The sequence below is a fragment of the Melanostigma gelatinosum genome, assembly GCF_949748355.1.
Source record: "Melanostigma gelatinosum genome assembly, chromosome: 21".
Taxonomy (NCBI): domain Eukaryota; kingdom Metazoa; phylum Chordata; class Actinopteri; order Perciformes; family Zoarcidae; genus Melanostigma; species Melanostigma gelatinosum.
The window spans coordinates 7872889-7889308 of NC_136654.1; the positions used below are offsets into that span (position 1 = coordinate 7872889).

Consider the following 16420-nt stretch of genomic DNA (forward strand, 5'->3'; position numbering starts at 1 on the left):
TCGATCTATTCAGGATGTGTTCGCGCGCTCACCACTAGCTGGCAGCAACGCAATTCACGTCAGATGCCAGTCGCCTTAAAACCAGGAAGGAGATGATGTTTGGTATTGTTTGGTGCACAGGATACCCGAATGTTTAGGGATATTTATACGCCAAACCATTTTATAATCCAACTGCGTTTATCTCCTTGAACGGCTGTATGCCAAACGGACTCCCGCTCCGCCGCGTCCTGAGATAGGATTCTGCAACCGAATTGCGAATATCTGCGCGAGTGGGAATGTCGTAAACAATGAGCGTTTTCATCTGGATCACCATTCGATAATCTGGGATTCATCAACGACTGCGACGTTATTTAACGGAATTGCAGTGGGTTCAAGGTATGCTGCTTTTTATTTAGTTAAGGCACGGTACTATTGTTTCAGCCCATTACATAATGAGATGTTTTGTTTTTTATATGGTTTTGCGCTAATGCTGATTCATCTGTATCGCTGCAGTTATAGCTGTCGTCTATGGTATTTTAATAAAGGAGCATTTGATAGTTGGTATACATCTGTAATATTGATAGAAAGCTTCTGCAAAATATCTATGAAATACAAACTCTGATCGACTCGTATTCTTTTTTTGTTCTGACTATCAGCTAAATAAAGATGTCCAAAATTGAACGTCTGAATGCCCGAGTGGAAAAGCTGCTGTGTAAGGCTGTGCAGGAGGTTCTGGAGGTGGTGAAAGAAACGGTGTCAGAGTACCAGGAGAAAACCACGAGGACGCAGAGAGAGAACCAGACTCTGAGGAGGAGGCTGCAGGAGCTGCAGGACAAGTTGCAACTGGAAAGCAATGGTAAGACAGACTTGTGTCCGGAAATATTGATATAGAATTTGTTTTTTTAAAGTCTTTCAATTCCTCTCTTTTGTGCTTTGCCATCTTTGTTGTCACGCAGGAGTTGTGGCACAAACTTCCCGTGCAGCCCAGCAGGATGAGGCAGAGCTGCGTCTGATGGAGCAGAAACAGAAAGAAGAGGACATTGAACTCATCCACTCTGATAAGGACATTGCAGTGATCTGTCCCTTGTATTCATTCAAACACCTCGACTATGAAGCATCCATCACATCATTAGCCACTTCCTGTCTCTCCCCTACGACAGGACCGCATCTAGGTGGGGATGACTTGAACAATCCAACGGCTCTTAAGACAGAGACTGAGAGGGGACTGTCAATTTCCAACCATGTGGGCTCCATCACTGCGGTCACAATGTCTGAACACGGTCACAAAATGAAAGTAGAGCCTGTGTTGGACGAAGGAGCCATGCACACCACAAATTATTTTTATGATGGTACGAGCGCCACACCCTCACACAGACCAAACCCCGAACCTCTTCGAGCTCATTCTGGACTCCACAACGAGTCGGGGGTCGTCCTCAGGCTGGCCGAGGAGCCACTGTCCCAAAGACGCAACGACACGAGCTGTGTCGGAGCAGAGAAACCACACACCGCTCAAGCAAACACCAAAGCAGGCGCTTCGGGCTCGAGAGCGTTCCCGAGAAACGTCAGGAAGCACTACTGCTGCTCGCTCTGCGGTCGCACCTTCCGACACGCAGGCGACTACAAGAAACACAACCGGGTGCACACGGGGGAGAAGCCGTACTGCTGCTCGGTGTGCGGGAAGCGCTTCAGTCAGTCGGGCTACCTGACGGTGCACCTGCGCTACCACACCGGGGAGAAGCCGTTTGGCTGCACTCATTGTGGGAAAAGTTTTAGTCACTCGAGCAACATGAAGAAACACCAGCAAACTCATCTGTGAGGCTGCTGTGTCCAGACTCTCTATTCGTATGATGTTATTGCTGGACAGTGAAAGGGCTGCCTGTTTGTGAGGTGCTGTATTCTTAACATTCAATGATTTCCAAATCAAATAAACCTATTTGGTACTTCTTTATGGTAATGTGATCCGACACAGTCCACCCCAAAAAAGTCGTACATTGTGTGTCAACTTGAAAACTTTAAAGCAGCAGACCGGTGAGCAAATTGCAGCCTGCTGGGTAAAACCTCACCGCGTGAGTCAGTGCGTTGAAAAACATTGAACTTCAAGTTTAAAGTTGATCTTCCTCAGGACTGATTAGTTGTCAGTAGTGAAATGAATTACAGTATCGAGAGTGATGTCACGCAGTTGTGTAATTCAATAGTAAATCCTGCCTTTAGAGAATCCATATCAGCATGGAAACTGTATGAATCATGAGTTATTGATCTCTGGTCTGTTAAACAAGGCTGGGCATATATGAAAAACATACATCCCCCAACAAAATATACAGGTCCATCGTGGGCAAAGTGGACGCATCAACTACCAAAACTAGACTGGCCTTTGAGGCTTCCAGCAGAGGTGAAGTCAAAGTTGTGTATTCTTATCATTTTATTGGGGCGCGTAAGAGTGTTTTGTTTTTTTAATCTATTGTGTCTGTCTATGTATCAGCCCTGTCTGTTGTAGACCAACATTGGCTACTGAATTGCTTTACATCACAGAAATGTTCTGTTAACTGTGTTCGGTCTTGCATGATTTATTCATCATCTTTAACTTTTTGAGATTGAGTTGCAGCATAGTTGAACAGTTATCTTCACGCCTAGCCCTGTCAGGTAAAGTGAACAACATCGCAGCACCTCATGGCATCACTTTTTAAAAGGGGATGATGAAACATCTTTGCCAAAACGTTGTCGGTGTTGCCCAATCCCAACATTTCTGAACTACTTCTCTTTCCGTCACAACAAAGGCGTATCTTGTCTGAACTTGATGCTGGGTTCAAAAGATGGCCTACTTAACCAGACATGTCACTTCCTCCTACGCAGATTATTTACACTTTTTCATAGACAAGCTGCAAAACACACTGCCAGAAGACTGTGACACAACATGTTTGACAAGTAAGATTGAGCTTTGCGTTTATTCTGTTTGATATTGGTTCTGTTTCTATTATTGGTCACAAATAAACAATAAAATAAACGTGTTATTATTACATATTATCCTGTGGCTGTTGCTTTTTGATTCAGTTTGTATTTCAGTTTGAGCCTGAAAAACACAGATCAAACCCAGTTCACCATTATCTTGATCAGACACTGCAATAATAGAAGTTTTTTTTCACAGTCTGTTGAATGTGGGCAGATGTTGAAGTGGAAAATTGAAATACAAATCAATTTAATTTGAAACCTCTGTGGTATGCTGAATCAAGTTTTCTGTTCCAGAATTTCTGGAGGCGAAGTTGTCATGATGCAAAGTGTCAAGTGCGTGGTTGTTGGAGACAGTGGAGTAGGAAAGACCGACTTACTCTTCACCTACATCAAAAAGATCTTTCCTGAGGAGTACAGACCAGGTTTCTATGACACGAACATCTTATGAGAATGTCAAGCGCAAACGGCATCCAGAGGTTAAACACCATTGCCCTAATGTGACCTATATGTTGATGAGGAGAAACTGGGAGAGCAGAATCAGACCACTGTCACCAAGCAGCAGGGAACAAAGATGGCAAAGCACCTTTAAGCTGTGAAATATCTTGTGTGTGCTTCAATCAACCAGTATGTACTGGATGAGGTGTTTGATGAGGCTGTGCATGCCTTTCTCAGTCATTCAGCCACCACCAAGAAACCCTGTGTAAGTTAAGTTTGCATATAAATATTATATTTTGATGCGGTTAAGTAAATTATTTCAGTGTATTTCTATATATGTCTGTGCAGCTTTATGTGCTTGTGGATGTGCTATCATGTATGCATTTTAGGAGGCAACAGAAGTATCCAACTAGATATGTAACTGACACACTGTTACATAAAATATTTTTTCTTATTTTTTACTGTAGCACTTGTATATTTATTTATTTTAACGATGGGTACAAAACAACAACAATATGTTATATCCATACTGTGTTGATACGTCTAAGCATGGAGGTTGGCCATTTTAGTTACTAAATTGTTGGCTGTATAAAATAACAGGACAACGTTTCTCGTTTTATCAACAAAATAACAGAATACTTCAGTTGGAGGCAAAGATAACTGCTCGAGATCAGATAAGTGAATAAAGATATAATATTTACATAGATATCCAAACTCACAAATGTATCACACTCTTTTATTTTGAAAACCACCCGATTCACAGCGCAGATGTAATTGGGGTTCTTCTTCCGGGGGTCACGAGTTGTTATGTTGCGTTCCGATTTGTGTTTTGCTTTATCGTTTCCAGATTTTTCTTTAACTGTCTTACCTGAAACTTACTGAAAAGTCTTGCTAACACAGTAACCACATGACGCGTTTGTTTAAAGTGTTAAAGGGGATAACGCACCGAGTTAGCTAGCTAATGTAGCTAACGTTAGCTACCCACGTTACAGTGTAACTGCTGACTTCACGACTAAGTTAAGCTAGTTTGCAGGTACAGCGGCTCTGAACATGCTTAACGTTAGCTAGCGAACTGACAGTAGCGGTCATTCAACACGTGTTTGTTATACGTTTGCTCTGATGTTAGTGACATATAAACCGCTTAGCTTGAACATAACATGCCGATCAGAGTGTGATACTTAGCAAACAAGTTACTTGATTCATGTACAGCCCCATTGCCATTAACTTAAAACAGGCAGAATGACTGCGGCCAGTACCACACAGGACTACCCTGGTGTGTTGAAATGACTACCAGAATATCAGATTATCAATGTAAAACGTTTAATGTCAAGAGTAACATGGAAATGCTGGAAACACCATTGGCATCATGCTAATACTCTAGATTTAGGATTTGGATGTATATTTAAACACACATGTAACTCTCTTTGCCTAGACAAGTAGTTTTGTTTATATTACATTATTAATGCATTTCCCCTGTTAAACACAGCAGTGCAGGTTGTGATCAGTTTGTGAATAGGAAGTAGTGCTGTCACAGGATTATGCAATAAGGGTTGTATACGTATGTCTCCATTTGCAGAGGATCTTGCACAAGCAGTCTACAGTCATTTCTTAACCATAAGTGTCGTTTTATTTCAGGATGTCTAAACTTGAACGCCTGAATGCGCGAGTGACCAAGCTCCTGACTGAGGCGGTGCATGAGGTGCTGGGGGTGGTGAAGGAGACGGTGTCTGAGTACCAGGAGAAAACTGTCAGAACACAGAGAGAGAACGAGAGTCTCAAGAGAAGGCTGCAGGAGCTTCAGGACAAGATAACAAGATCGAGCATAGGTGGGTAACAAGTGCAATTCCCTTGAATCACAGATAATGCTCCTGTCCTATACTGGTTAAAGTGTGTTATTCATCCATCCATTGTCTTCCGCTTATCCGGGATCGGTTCGCGGTTGTGTTATTAATGAGTTCCTTATTCAAATACAACAATTTCTTCTTGCGGTCTTGATTTCACAGCTGTTCTACCTACAAGTAGTCCATTACCTGATGAAAAAGAAGACACGCAGAGCCAAGAGCAGGATTGGATGCTCGCTTTGACGCAGGACCTGGACCTCCCTCTCGCCGAGCAAAACCAGATAAGCAGCCACAACCCGGACCATGACGTGAAGCAGGAGTTGAAACCACAGGTTTGCTACAATAACACGGAACCACAAGCCGAGTGCAACTCCGCACAAACAACAGAACATTGCACAGCACAACCAGAGGTGGCGACACACGTTATCGAGGATGCAATGACGGTCCACACAGCACACAGTGCAGACACAGAGATCAGTGCCGTCTCACCCAATGACGCGTGCGCCTCTCACTCGAGCGCCTCACTCGGAGTGAACCTGGCGATTATCAAAAGAGAGTTCGAACTGACAGACTGCACAGCGTCAGAACCGCCGTCTCTTCAACAACAATATGGTCGATGCGTAGATTTAAGCTGCAACTCTTCTCGTCAGAACTCTGCTGAGACGCCCGGGTCACAAGTTGGTGGCGAGCCTTGCGAGCGAGTCTTTGTCCACTCAAAACATGCCCTATCTAGGCGGCATGGCTTTGCAAAAACCCACAGGGCTGCGTTTGATGGGAGAAAATTCCGGATGGAGCACTTCAGGGGAGATGACTCACACTTGTGTGTCGTGTGTGGGAAGACGTTCAGCCGGCTCGGGAACTTGAGGATCCACCAACGCTGTCATACAGGAGAGAAGCCGTACGGCTGCGTACAGTGTGGGAGACGCTTCACTCAGGCGGGAGACCTGAAAAAACACAAGAGGGTCCACACAGGGGAGAAACCGTACTACTGCAGCCAGTGTGGAAAGAGCTTCAGTCGGGGGGAGAACCTGAAAAGACATAAGAAGATCCACGTTGGAGAGATTTTACAGTTGCAGGAAGTGTGGAGGGAGCAACAGCAATGACTGTTATGCTAGACTGACTGCAAATCAGCTGAATCAGCACACTTTGTTCAGAATCTGTGAAGGATCTTTTTTGGACTTTGACCTTAATTTAAGAAATAGTTGCAATTATAAGGTACAGAACATTTTGAAATGCTAGTCTCTTGAAACTCTTTTGGAACTGTAGTGTGTTACAATGACTTTCTTGCTGTTCTTGTGTGTAGCCAGTTGTGTCCTTGTTACGCTCGTCTTTTTGTCCCTCCTGATTGTGATGAAACAAGGCGGTAAAGTGTAATCATTTAACCAAAGAGGCTGAAGCTTTACAGCGAGAGATGCACTGATGCTTTCGGTACATAAATGTATATCTCTCTAATATTGTCAGCTGACATGATTTGGTCAACTGTGGAATTTCACCTCATAGAAATGTTAAAGAAATACATTTAAAGGTCCTCCACAGCCGTGATGCATTCATACAGGTGACTTCAATTATAGTGAAACATTGTAAGGTGACAGTGTGCTATATAGTGTAACACATCTGCAAAGACAATTATTGAAACTTTTTCAAATCTGGATAGCATGATTAATTATCCATTATCAATTATCCATGCAGTGTGTCACACACAACAGACATGGCAGCTTCATTATATGACCTACTATGAAAATTAGCTTTACGCTAACTCAAGTACAGTACATCAAATGTACTCATTTATACTTTATATTGGTCACGGCTCCTACAACAAATAATAGAAAATAAATACAATAAAAAAAACACGTTACACGTTATTTCGCCCCATTACTAGCCACACAACGACCTGATGATGCAGAACCTGTTTTAGTTGTCGCCTGGTTCAAATGATCCAACTACTTAATAAATCAAATCTACTGAACCAATTGATACAGACACTGACAGGCACTAATGGGGCCCATGGAAGTCTGGGGCCACCATGCCAGACTGCTTTAGCAGATACTTGTACTTGTTAATTTAAGCTATTTTTCTAATGCAAATCCCTTTGGAAAGGACATTTATGGATACAGTTATTGGTGTAAAGACAGTGTTAACATAGGCTATATTATTTTTGAATGCTTTTCATCATAAAACAGTTGTCTTTAGGCTAAAGTAAGTTCCTCTATGGTTGACTTAGCCCACAGCTGACGTGGAGCTGCCCTCACCTTGTCCACCAGGAAGTGATTGACACACACCCAGAGGGGGAACCTGCAACAACGTTGCACACTTCTGAAAGGTGAGCAATAAAGAACCATGTGGGGGAGAGAAATACTCTCTTTCTCTCAAGTTAAAGTTAAACATTTTACAAACGGAAACCGAAATTCACGAGTCACGTATTAACGGGTAACAGACGGTAACACGGACGGTAAAAGACGTCACCGCATTAAAAACAGTGGGCGAGATATTAATGGCGGTCCGTTCGGCGTGTTTCCATCTATTACCGATAATAACCGGTGTCGCCTTGTTTAGTGTTTATAAGTATTACATCGGTGGATGTGCAGCATTTCCTTATTGCAACACTGGAAACGTATTTTCCCCACAGACACGAGCTTAACTGTGAATTATTAAACTCGTTATTAGTTCTCCATGAACAGACATGAGTAATAAATGGGTAAGTAGCCCAGGATAAAGTGTTGTTGTTTCGTCTATGTTGCAGGTTCAGGTGAAAGCAGCCTGTGATGTAGAAATGAAGATTCATGAAAAAATTGTCACCTATTTTGAATCTTGCACCTCACAGGTGGACAAAGAAGGGTACCTCTCCAAGAAGGTAGGGAAATACAATAACAAAATAATAATACTAATATCCAAATGGAAGAGGAAGCAGCCCACATGTTTTTATTTTTTGCCTTTTCAATAACTAACTAAATGGAGTTGAGGTTTTACTCACCCAACAATAACAACGTTGCCTGTAATATTTGAAACACCATCTTTATAACTTTATTGACAGGCAGCCTTCAAAGCAAAGTTGCAAAGTGCTTTGCACGAAATCATTTGGATTCAAGTATTACAACGCTATAATTAATCATTATCAGGCACATAAAAGTACATGAAATTGAACAGAGATACCTTGAATGGAAGGCTGTCAATGTCAAAATAATGACTGCCGGTAATATTCAAAAACAACAAAAATGTCACTTCCCCTTTTTGGTGTATTTCATAAAACTTATTTCACCACCAACTGTTATGTAAGAAGTTGAGTAAATTAGTAATTTGTACATGGGTGAGTAAACCACAGTTGGCACAATTGTCACACAGGGCGAGAGAAAGACTTCCTATCAGAAGCGCTGGTGCGTGCTGAAGGGGAACCTCCTCTTCTACAAGGACCGGCCGGCTGACCGGGACGTGACAGGAGTGATTGTTCTGGAGGGCTGCACCATCCAGCTGTGTGAGTCCGAGGAGCAGTTTGCCTTCTCGCTGGTGTGGAGCGAGCCGGGACTGCGGACGTACAAGTTTTCTGCCGAGGACCAGGCCAGTCAGGAGAGCTGGATCAAAGCCCTGCTGTCGGCCAACCACAGCTACCTGGCCCTGCTGGTGATGGACCTGGAGAAGAAGTACAAAGGTGAGACACAGACAGGCTGGAGTGTCTCCTCCTGTCTGTGGGGGGGGGGGGAAGAGAGAAAGCTGCCTTTGTTCCAGAGAGCAGCTGTGTGAGGCCTCGTTGTTTACAGCCTCCACATCACACGGCATGCACATCATGGCACATAGTAGGCAGACATCATAATCTCGTAACGTCAGTCTGTCGCAGACATTGTGAACACATTGAGTCAAGGTTGGCGCAATCTACGTTTTTTAAAACTTTATTAAAAAGGGGTTATTTCAACTCTGTCATAGTTTTGAGGGTGCAGTTCTATTTCATCCTTACTGACCGCCAGAGGCAGTGCTTAACACTGGATGTATCCCGTCTCGCGCATGCGCAGGTCGAATATTTATATCAACAAAGTCACGTGTGACCTCGGATGACCACCGTCATCTATAAGTTCCGGTGTCATCCTGAGCTCAGTCCTTTTTTTCTTCTCGCGTCGCAGGTTAGCTACCATGGTAGCTTAAACAAGGATGTGTCTACGATCAAGACATATTAGAGCTCGTCGCTGTAGCCTTGTGACTACCGGTCGGAGTTGCGGTTCTCTCGCCCTCCAAAGGCTGCGACGAGCTGTCCCTCTTCGGAGGGAACGGTGTGTTCGCCGTTCGGACATCGAGCCCCGGACTGGTGGCCGCCCCTATCATCGGTCGTCACCAGTCTGATCAGGGTCAGCTAAGTCGTGATGACAGCAATCGGTAAGATCGATTAACATTGTTTTCTATAACAGTTGTTTGTTCCACGGTTGGCAGAGCGCTTCCGCTCTAGTAATCGAGTGGCGCGCTAACGAGAGCGTAGAATTACGCTGTCGGCCCGCCCTTCACAGTGTTACGGCTATCACAGTTAGCAGAGTGTTCCTGCTCAGGCAAACTTTGTGAGACACTAGTCCGCATTGGCGTTGTGTACATGGAGATTTAATCTTTACATCTGACGTAATTCGCAGTTAGCAGTGTCTTCACTCAGGCTAACTTGGATGCTAGCTGGCTAGCTAAACAAAGCTGATACTGGGGCTGTAGCCATCAACTTTGTATCCTTACAGCTGTCACAGTTAACAGAGCGTCCTCGCTCAGGTTAACTCAGTGGGAAACTAGCTAAAACAAAAGCTGATACTGGGACTGCGTCCATCAACTTTGTATCCTTACGGCTGTCACAGTTAACAGAGCTGTCACAGTTAACAGAGCGTCCTCGCTCAGGTTAACTCAGTGGGAAACTAGCTAAACAGGGCTGATACTGGGACTGCGTCCATCAACTTTGTATCCTTACGGCTGTCACAGTTAACAGAGCGTCCTCGCTCAGGTTAACTCAGTGGAAAACTAGCTAAACAAAGCTGATACTGGGGCTGTAGCCATCAACTTTGTATCCTTACAGCTGTCACAGTTAACAGAGCGTCCTCGCTCAGGTTAACTCAGTGGGAAACTAGCTAAACAAAAGCTGAGACTGGGACTGCGTCCAGCAACTTTGTATCCTTACGGCTGTCACAGTTAACAGAGCGTCCTCGCTCAGGTTAACTCAGTGGGAAACTAGATAAACAAAGCTGGTACTGGGGCTGTGGCCATCAACTTTGTAGCATTACAACGATCACAGTTAGCGGAATGTGCTCGCTCAGGCTAACTCGGTGAATGCTAGTTGTACTAAATCAGCATTGAGGTTGTGCCCATGGATGGTTTTGACGCATTACGGCTGTCGAGTTCGCTCCGGCTAACTAGAAGCTAATACTCGGTGTGTCCATTGATTGTTGTAAACATTATGGACATATCGGTAGCGGATATCAGTTAGCAGAGTGCCCTCGCTCAGGCTAACTGGTAGCACACCAAGAGTTACAGCGCCTGTCCAAGTGGAGAGTGTCCTCGCACTGTAAGGACTGTGGGTTTTTTTGTCCGTTTTCACAGTAGCAGAGTGCTCTCGCTCAAGCTAACTGGTGGGACACCAATATCTGCAGCAGCTGTCTTAGTGAAGAGTGTCCTCGCTCCCCTCTCACTGTAAGGACTGTGTTCTTTTTGTCCGTTTTTCACAGTAGCAGAGTGCTCTCGCTCAAGCTAACTGGTGGGACACCAATATCGGCAGCAACTAGTTTAGTGAAGAGTGTCCTCGCCCCTCTCACTATAAGGACTTTGCCTGACCTGTTTCCACAGTGGCAGAGTGCTCTCGCTCAAGCTAACTGGTGGGACACCAATATCGGCAGCAACTATCTTAGTGAAGAGTGTCCTCGCTCCCCTCTCACTGTACGGACTGTGGTCTGTTTTGTCCGTTTTTACGGTAACAGAGTGCTCTCGCTCAAGCTAACTGGGGGGACACTAATATCTGCAGCAACTATCTTAGTGAAGAGAGTGGGCTTAGAGAGTGTCCTCGCCCCTCTCACTATAAGGACTTTGCCTGACCTGTTTCCGCAGTTGCAGAGTGCTCTCGCTCAGGCTAACTGGTGGGTCACCAATATCCGCAGCGGCTGGCTAAGGGAAGAGTGTCCGAAGGATCACTCGCCACTGACTGCCCCCTGCCTGTTCTCTCAACCTTCAGCAGAGCGCTCTCGCTCGGACTGATTGGGAATTCCGCATAAACTAGTGGGACAAGGGTTCCACCAGAATCGCGGCCATGTTCAACTCTCCCGGCTGTAGGACCTGTATAGCTCCTCTTCAGCCGGAGGACGGCCCTGACCTCTTGCCCTAGCAGGGAGAACCCAGGCAGGACCTGCGGCATCACGCCTTGAGCAGTAAGGTCTGCTAGGCTGGCCGAAGTGGAACACCTGATGCGGGAGGTCTACCTCCCCCTGTCAGGGCAGCTGAATCCAGACCAACCTACCCTGGTCATTGGTATGGCGCTTGCACGCCGGGCATACACAGCAGCTGGAGCATCCACCTGTGAGTGCCTTCTTCAGGCACCTTCCCGCCCTCACCACCTTTTCTGTTCCTCCCTCCGAGGAATATCTGAGGGAGTTGCGTGCATGGTGGAGACACCAGGGCTCTCTCCCGCCTTACATCAGACCATGCAGGAGGTGGCAAATCTGGCCTTGCACGTATGCCAGCCAGTTCGACGACTATGGCGTCCATCAGTTTCCCCTGAGGAGACTCTGAGGCCCGATGCCAGGTGCCCTCGACCCAATGTCGGGTCAAAGATGACCTGCTATCCAGGGCTTAGGACACAGCAGCGCTGTGCACCGTATCGACAACTCCCTCTCCCACCTCATGCTTTCCCTCGCAGATTCTCTGCAGCGGGCTACTTCGACGCTTCTGCTCAGTGATGCTTCATTGCAGGCGTTTGCGCTCATATCGAGGGAACGTGGATGGATGATGTCCACCCTGGTTCAGACTCGCCGCCAGGTTTGGCTGGCGCAGTCACCCCTATCTGAGACATGTAGGAGGACCCTCCATACTGTCCCAGTGGAGCCTGGTGAGCTGTTCGAGTCAGCTGCTGTACAGGCGCTTCAGCGGACTGTTAGAGCTAGCCAGACCTGGCAGCAGTTCTCTGGTCTTTGCAGGGACATGCCTGCACCCCCAGACCTAGGGGTCCCATTTTTGGCCCACAAGGCCGTTTCTCAGCCTCCAGCTTACCCTAGTAGCGCAACAGGCCTCGGCGTCCTGCTGAGAGGCCGGACCGCTACCTATACAACCCTACTTACGTCCCCGTCCCCCCCGGCAGGGGTGCCAGGAGATGTCTCCAGGCCGGCTGTCAGGGTTCTTTCTCCCATCAGCGGATTTCCAAGGGAGAGTGGTGCACGTCTATCGACGCCTGTTCCCATGGTGCGTCACCACAACTTTCAGTCCTGGGTGCTTCCATTCGGACTCTCCCATCTCCCCAGGGGTGTCCACAGTGTGTTACTGCTGTCCTTTCCCCCTGCAATCGCAGGGCGTGAACATACTGCCGTACTTAGACAACTGGCTGACCTAGGCGCCGTCCCGGCTTCAGGCGCCACAGGACACTGCTCGCCTTCTCTCACGTGGCCCGGTAGGCCTCAAGGTGAACATGGAGAGGAGCTACCTGAGCCCTTCTCAGAGCATAACCTTCATTAGGGTGGCCCTATGAGGGCCTGTCTGTCGCCCCAGTGCGGATGGCTGAACAGCCTTCACTTGGATGCCAAGTGGCACAGATACAGGGCAATAATATTATCGAAACAGTGTCTATTCATCTATTCACTATCCCCATGGAGGGAGTGCATATCTGGCGAACAGTGTCCCAGGAACCGAGCCCCAGGGGCTCGGTTCCATTCCACCAGGAGATTGTCACAACAGTTACCTGCCTCTCAAGGCGGGTGCAGGGTGACAGAACGGGACAGCCTGGGGGCAGTTGTCTGCTGAAAGACCGCAGGTCCAGGTTCTAGAGCTAGCGCTCGAGCACTTCCTTCCATGTTGAAGGGAAAGCATGTGCTTGTCCGGTGGACAGCACCTCTGCTGTGATTTCCCATGAACTATCGATGGGGCACCAGATCTGCAGAAGTTGCTACGGGGATCACCGTGGCCTTCTGACTTGGGAGGCCCCTCGCCTGACCAGCCTGTGGGCAATGTACCCACCAGGAGAATGGAACAAGGTTGTGGTTTTCCTGTTCCGTTACAAGCCTCCACCGGGAGAGTGGCGGCTGCAGCCAGACGTGTCGACCCACTGCCCCCACTGGGTCTCCCTGACGGAGGACCAGCCCTCTGGGTCAAGATGCCCTGGCTCACACGTGGCCAGAGGATCTTCTTTATGCCTTTCCACCATTCCCTCTGCTTTTGCTGTAAGCTTGTCAGAGTTCTTCCCCGACAGGAGGGATCTCCTGTCGCAACTAGAGGGTCGGATTTGGCATTCCAATCCCTGCCGCCTTCAATTAGGGGTCACGGGAGGGCCCGACCGGATGCTGAGTGGCTGCATAGAACCAGTCTGACGGACTATTCTGAATGCCAGTGCGCGGTCTACCTGCCTGCAGTACAATAAACAGGTGGAAGCTGTTCTCCGACTAGTGTGCGGCTCAGAACAAGGTCCCAGTACAGCGCCCCGTGCCTGCTGTACTGAGTTTCTACAGTCTCTCCTGGATAAGGGCCGGTCTCCCCTGCATGGGACCTACCCTTGGTACAAAAGGACAGCTTATGCTTGTCCTTTTGAACCCCTGGCACAGGCGGAGCCTAGATGGCTATCAGCAAGACGGTTTTCTCCTTGCTGTCAATTCAGCTCAATGTGGGGGCGAGCTGCATGCCCTATCAGTGGAAGAATCATGTCTGAGGTGGAACTCAGATGGCTTGGGTGTCACTTTCTGGCCTAAGGCAGTGTTTCTCCCAAGGGGGTGGATACGTTCACATATAAACCGGCCTATCCAGCTGGCAAAGTTGACCCCCCCCCCCTCCCCCATCGGGAGAGGAGAGGTCAAGGCTGCTGTGCCCAGTGTGGGCCCTCAGAGCTTATATGGCAGCCACCGCCTGCATAGTCAGTTATGGTGAGCCTAAGAAGGGCTGTGCTCCTTTTTAAGGGAAAAAGGAAAAACGGCACCTGTCCCACTGGATAGTGGAGGCCATTGCCGATACATACAAGGCGAGCGGCTGCGCTCGGCCATCCGGGGTGAAGGGTCACTACCAAGAGTGTCTCCACACCGAGGGCAAGCCTGAGTGGTGTGCCTGTGGGGGATACATGTGCGGCGGCCTCATGGGCATCGCCGAGCACATTCACCAAACACTACAGAGTTAACGTTGCCGGCCCTCACCCACTGGGGAGGGTTCTTGGCCAATTTTCTCTGCCGGAGCTATAAGGGGTAGTTACTGTGCTTCCTCGTGACTCTTTTGGTATAAGTCATCCAGTGTTAAGCACTGCCTCTGGCGGTCAGTAAGGATGAAATAGAACGAAAGTTACGGACGTAACTACGGTTCTATGAATCCTGGATGACCGCCAGAGTTCTTGGTCACTCGGAATCCCGTGAACTCGCGAGAAGATTCCATAGGACTGAGCTCAGGATGACACCGGAACTTATAGATGACGGTGGTCATCCGAGGTCACACGTGACTTTGTTGATATAAATATTCGACCTGCGCATGCGCGAGACGGGATACATCCAGTGTTAAGCACTGCCTCTGGCGGTCATCCAGGATTCATAGAACCGTAGTTACGTCCGTAACTTTCGTTTGTTGTTTTGTTGTATTTGATTGTAATTGTAAAAATGAACTCTGATGGTAAGTCACAGTCTCATTAAAGGCCACGGAAGAATGATCAGTGTTCCGCCGTTCTTGAAACCGTCTTCGGCTCCGGCTCAACCTTACGTTTAGGTTTAGAAAGAGACATTTTGGTGCCAAGTGTGCCAAGAGTGATGCTGGTCATAGTTAAAGTGTGACTTCCACTTCCTACCCTCTGATTTTGCAGCCTTGCTAAATGAAGTGGTTACTCTAAAATACAAGAAAACAAAAGCTTTAGCCTCTCTGTTTATGTAACGTCAGCTGTTATTTATGCATTTCTCTGCTTGTCTCATTCGCTCTTTTCCTCAGATGCATTAGTGGAGTTCTCCAGTGAACCATCCAACCCGTTCATCGTGCCAAATGTCAGCACAGCAGAAGCGGGATACCCTGCAGCCCATCAGCGCTCACTGCCTGCGACGCTACCTTCGTATCTAGCAGCAGGTGTGGGGGCAGGACCCAGCCTGAGCTCCAATCAGATGCTTCAACCTACGACCATTTCGTCCAAGTCAGCCTGTAAGAGATCGCCCAAACTCTGGCCCAAGAGGAGCGCCAATGTTGTGCCTGTTAACACTCCTGCTCTGCCTTTGACGGACTGGTCAGGAGTCTGTTTAGGCACCAAGGAGGACTTTACCAAGTTGCATGAAGATTTTGGAAAAGAGGTGAAGGGACTGATTGCTGATTGGTCGAAGAGGGGACAAGGCAATGTCGTTGTTCAGGATGAAAACCTAATCGATTTTGGATAAGTGTCAAATTAAACGTTATCTAAACCTTAAATCCAATACCTGTGGTTGCCTTGTTAAGCTACAGTATTATGTATATAGGAAGTAGAACTACAACAGTTATTGTTGAGATTTATTTGTGTACCGGTATATTTGTTCGAGAGCATACTGTTTATTTCTTGCTTATTTTTTACTGCTCTATTGATCTTTACCCGACACGTTTTTTGTTCCATGATTGCAGAAATAAAGAAAAAGAAAACAGTTACATCAAATTAAACAGTTTAATAAATTTCCTTACATTTGACTTGAGTTTCTGTACGGATACCTTAATGATACTTTTTCTGAAACCGTTAAGACATATAGCCTTGCCTCTCTACAAAAGCCTTGTTTTCGTTTAGCAAATGTTCAATGTTGTCACAAACACAAACAGCTGTACAAGAAACCAAAATAAAATGGTCAGAGATTTTCCAATTTCAGCGCCGAACTGATCAAATGATAAATAAACAGGATAACAAGATGTTTGATGCCAGCTTTGTTGATTGCTTATTTTTCATACCAAAGTGAGGTTTGATACCGAGCCCTGTTAATCAGTAAAGTGTTATTGATCACTTAACTACCCAGTGTGTCTGTAAGCCAGTGAATTAAAGCTCTGTGTGGGTAAAAAAAGGACGAGCACTTGTATGGCGGCAAAGCTGGCCAAGAGGTGTGAAGTCT

The 16420-nt window shown here is 46.9% G+C and overlaps 2 protein-coding genes across 2 annotated transcripts; both read left to right on the forward strand.

Annotated features, from left to right (window-relative positions):
* Positions 1-148: 148 nt before the first annotated feature.
* On the forward strand, positions 149-7081 carry LOC306795514 (uncharacterized protein). Its single transcript, XM_079294046.1, has 5 exons — positions 149-375; positions 636-835; positions 936-1791; positions 4996-5186; positions 5364-7081. Exons 2-5 carry the CDS (start codon positions 646-648, stop codon positions 6302-6304), a joined length of 2178 nt encoding a protein of 725 aa, XP_079150172.1. The 5' UTR covers positions 149-375; positions 636-645; the 3' UTR covers positions 6305-7081.
* Positions 7082-7350: 269 nt separating this feature from the next.
* LOC306795125 (sesquipedalian-1-like) lies at positions 7351-16208 on the forward strand. Its single transcript, XM_079293499.1, has 4 exons — positions 7351-7521; positions 7942-8052; positions 8541-8844; positions 15297-16208. The coding sequence occupies exons 2-4, from the start codon at positions 7972-7974 to the stop codon at positions 15728-15730; spliced, it is 819 nt and encodes a 272-aa protein (XP_079149625.1). The 5' UTR covers positions 7351-7521; positions 7942-7971; the 3' UTR covers positions 15731-16208.
* The last annotated feature ends 212 nt before the right edge of the window (positions 16209-16420 follow it).

Coding starts and splice junctions, on each gene's coding strand:
- LOC306795514 (XM_079294046.1), top strand. CDS start 646: ATGTCCAAAATTGAACGTCTGAATGCCCGAGTGGAAAAGCTGCTGTGT. Junction 836..935: donor GTTGCAACTGGAAAGCAATG/GTAAGACAGACT, acceptor GTTGTCACGCAG/GAGTTGTGGCACAAACTTCC. Junction 1,792..4,995: donor AAACACCAGCAAACTCATCT/GTGAGGCTGCTG, acceptor GTTTTATTTCAG/GATGTCTAAACTTGAACGCC.
- LOC306795125 (XM_079293499.1), top strand. CDS start 7,972: ATGAAGATTCATGAAAAAATTGTCACCTATTTTGAATCTTGCACCTCA. Junction 8,053..8,540: donor AAGGGTACCTCTCCAAGAAG/GTAGGGAAATAC, acceptor ATTGTCACACAG/GGCGAGAGAAAGACTTCCTA. Junction 8,845..15,296: donor CCTGGAGAAGAAGTACAAAG/GTGAGACACAGA, acceptor TCTTTTCCTCAG/ATGCATTAGTGGAGTTCTCC.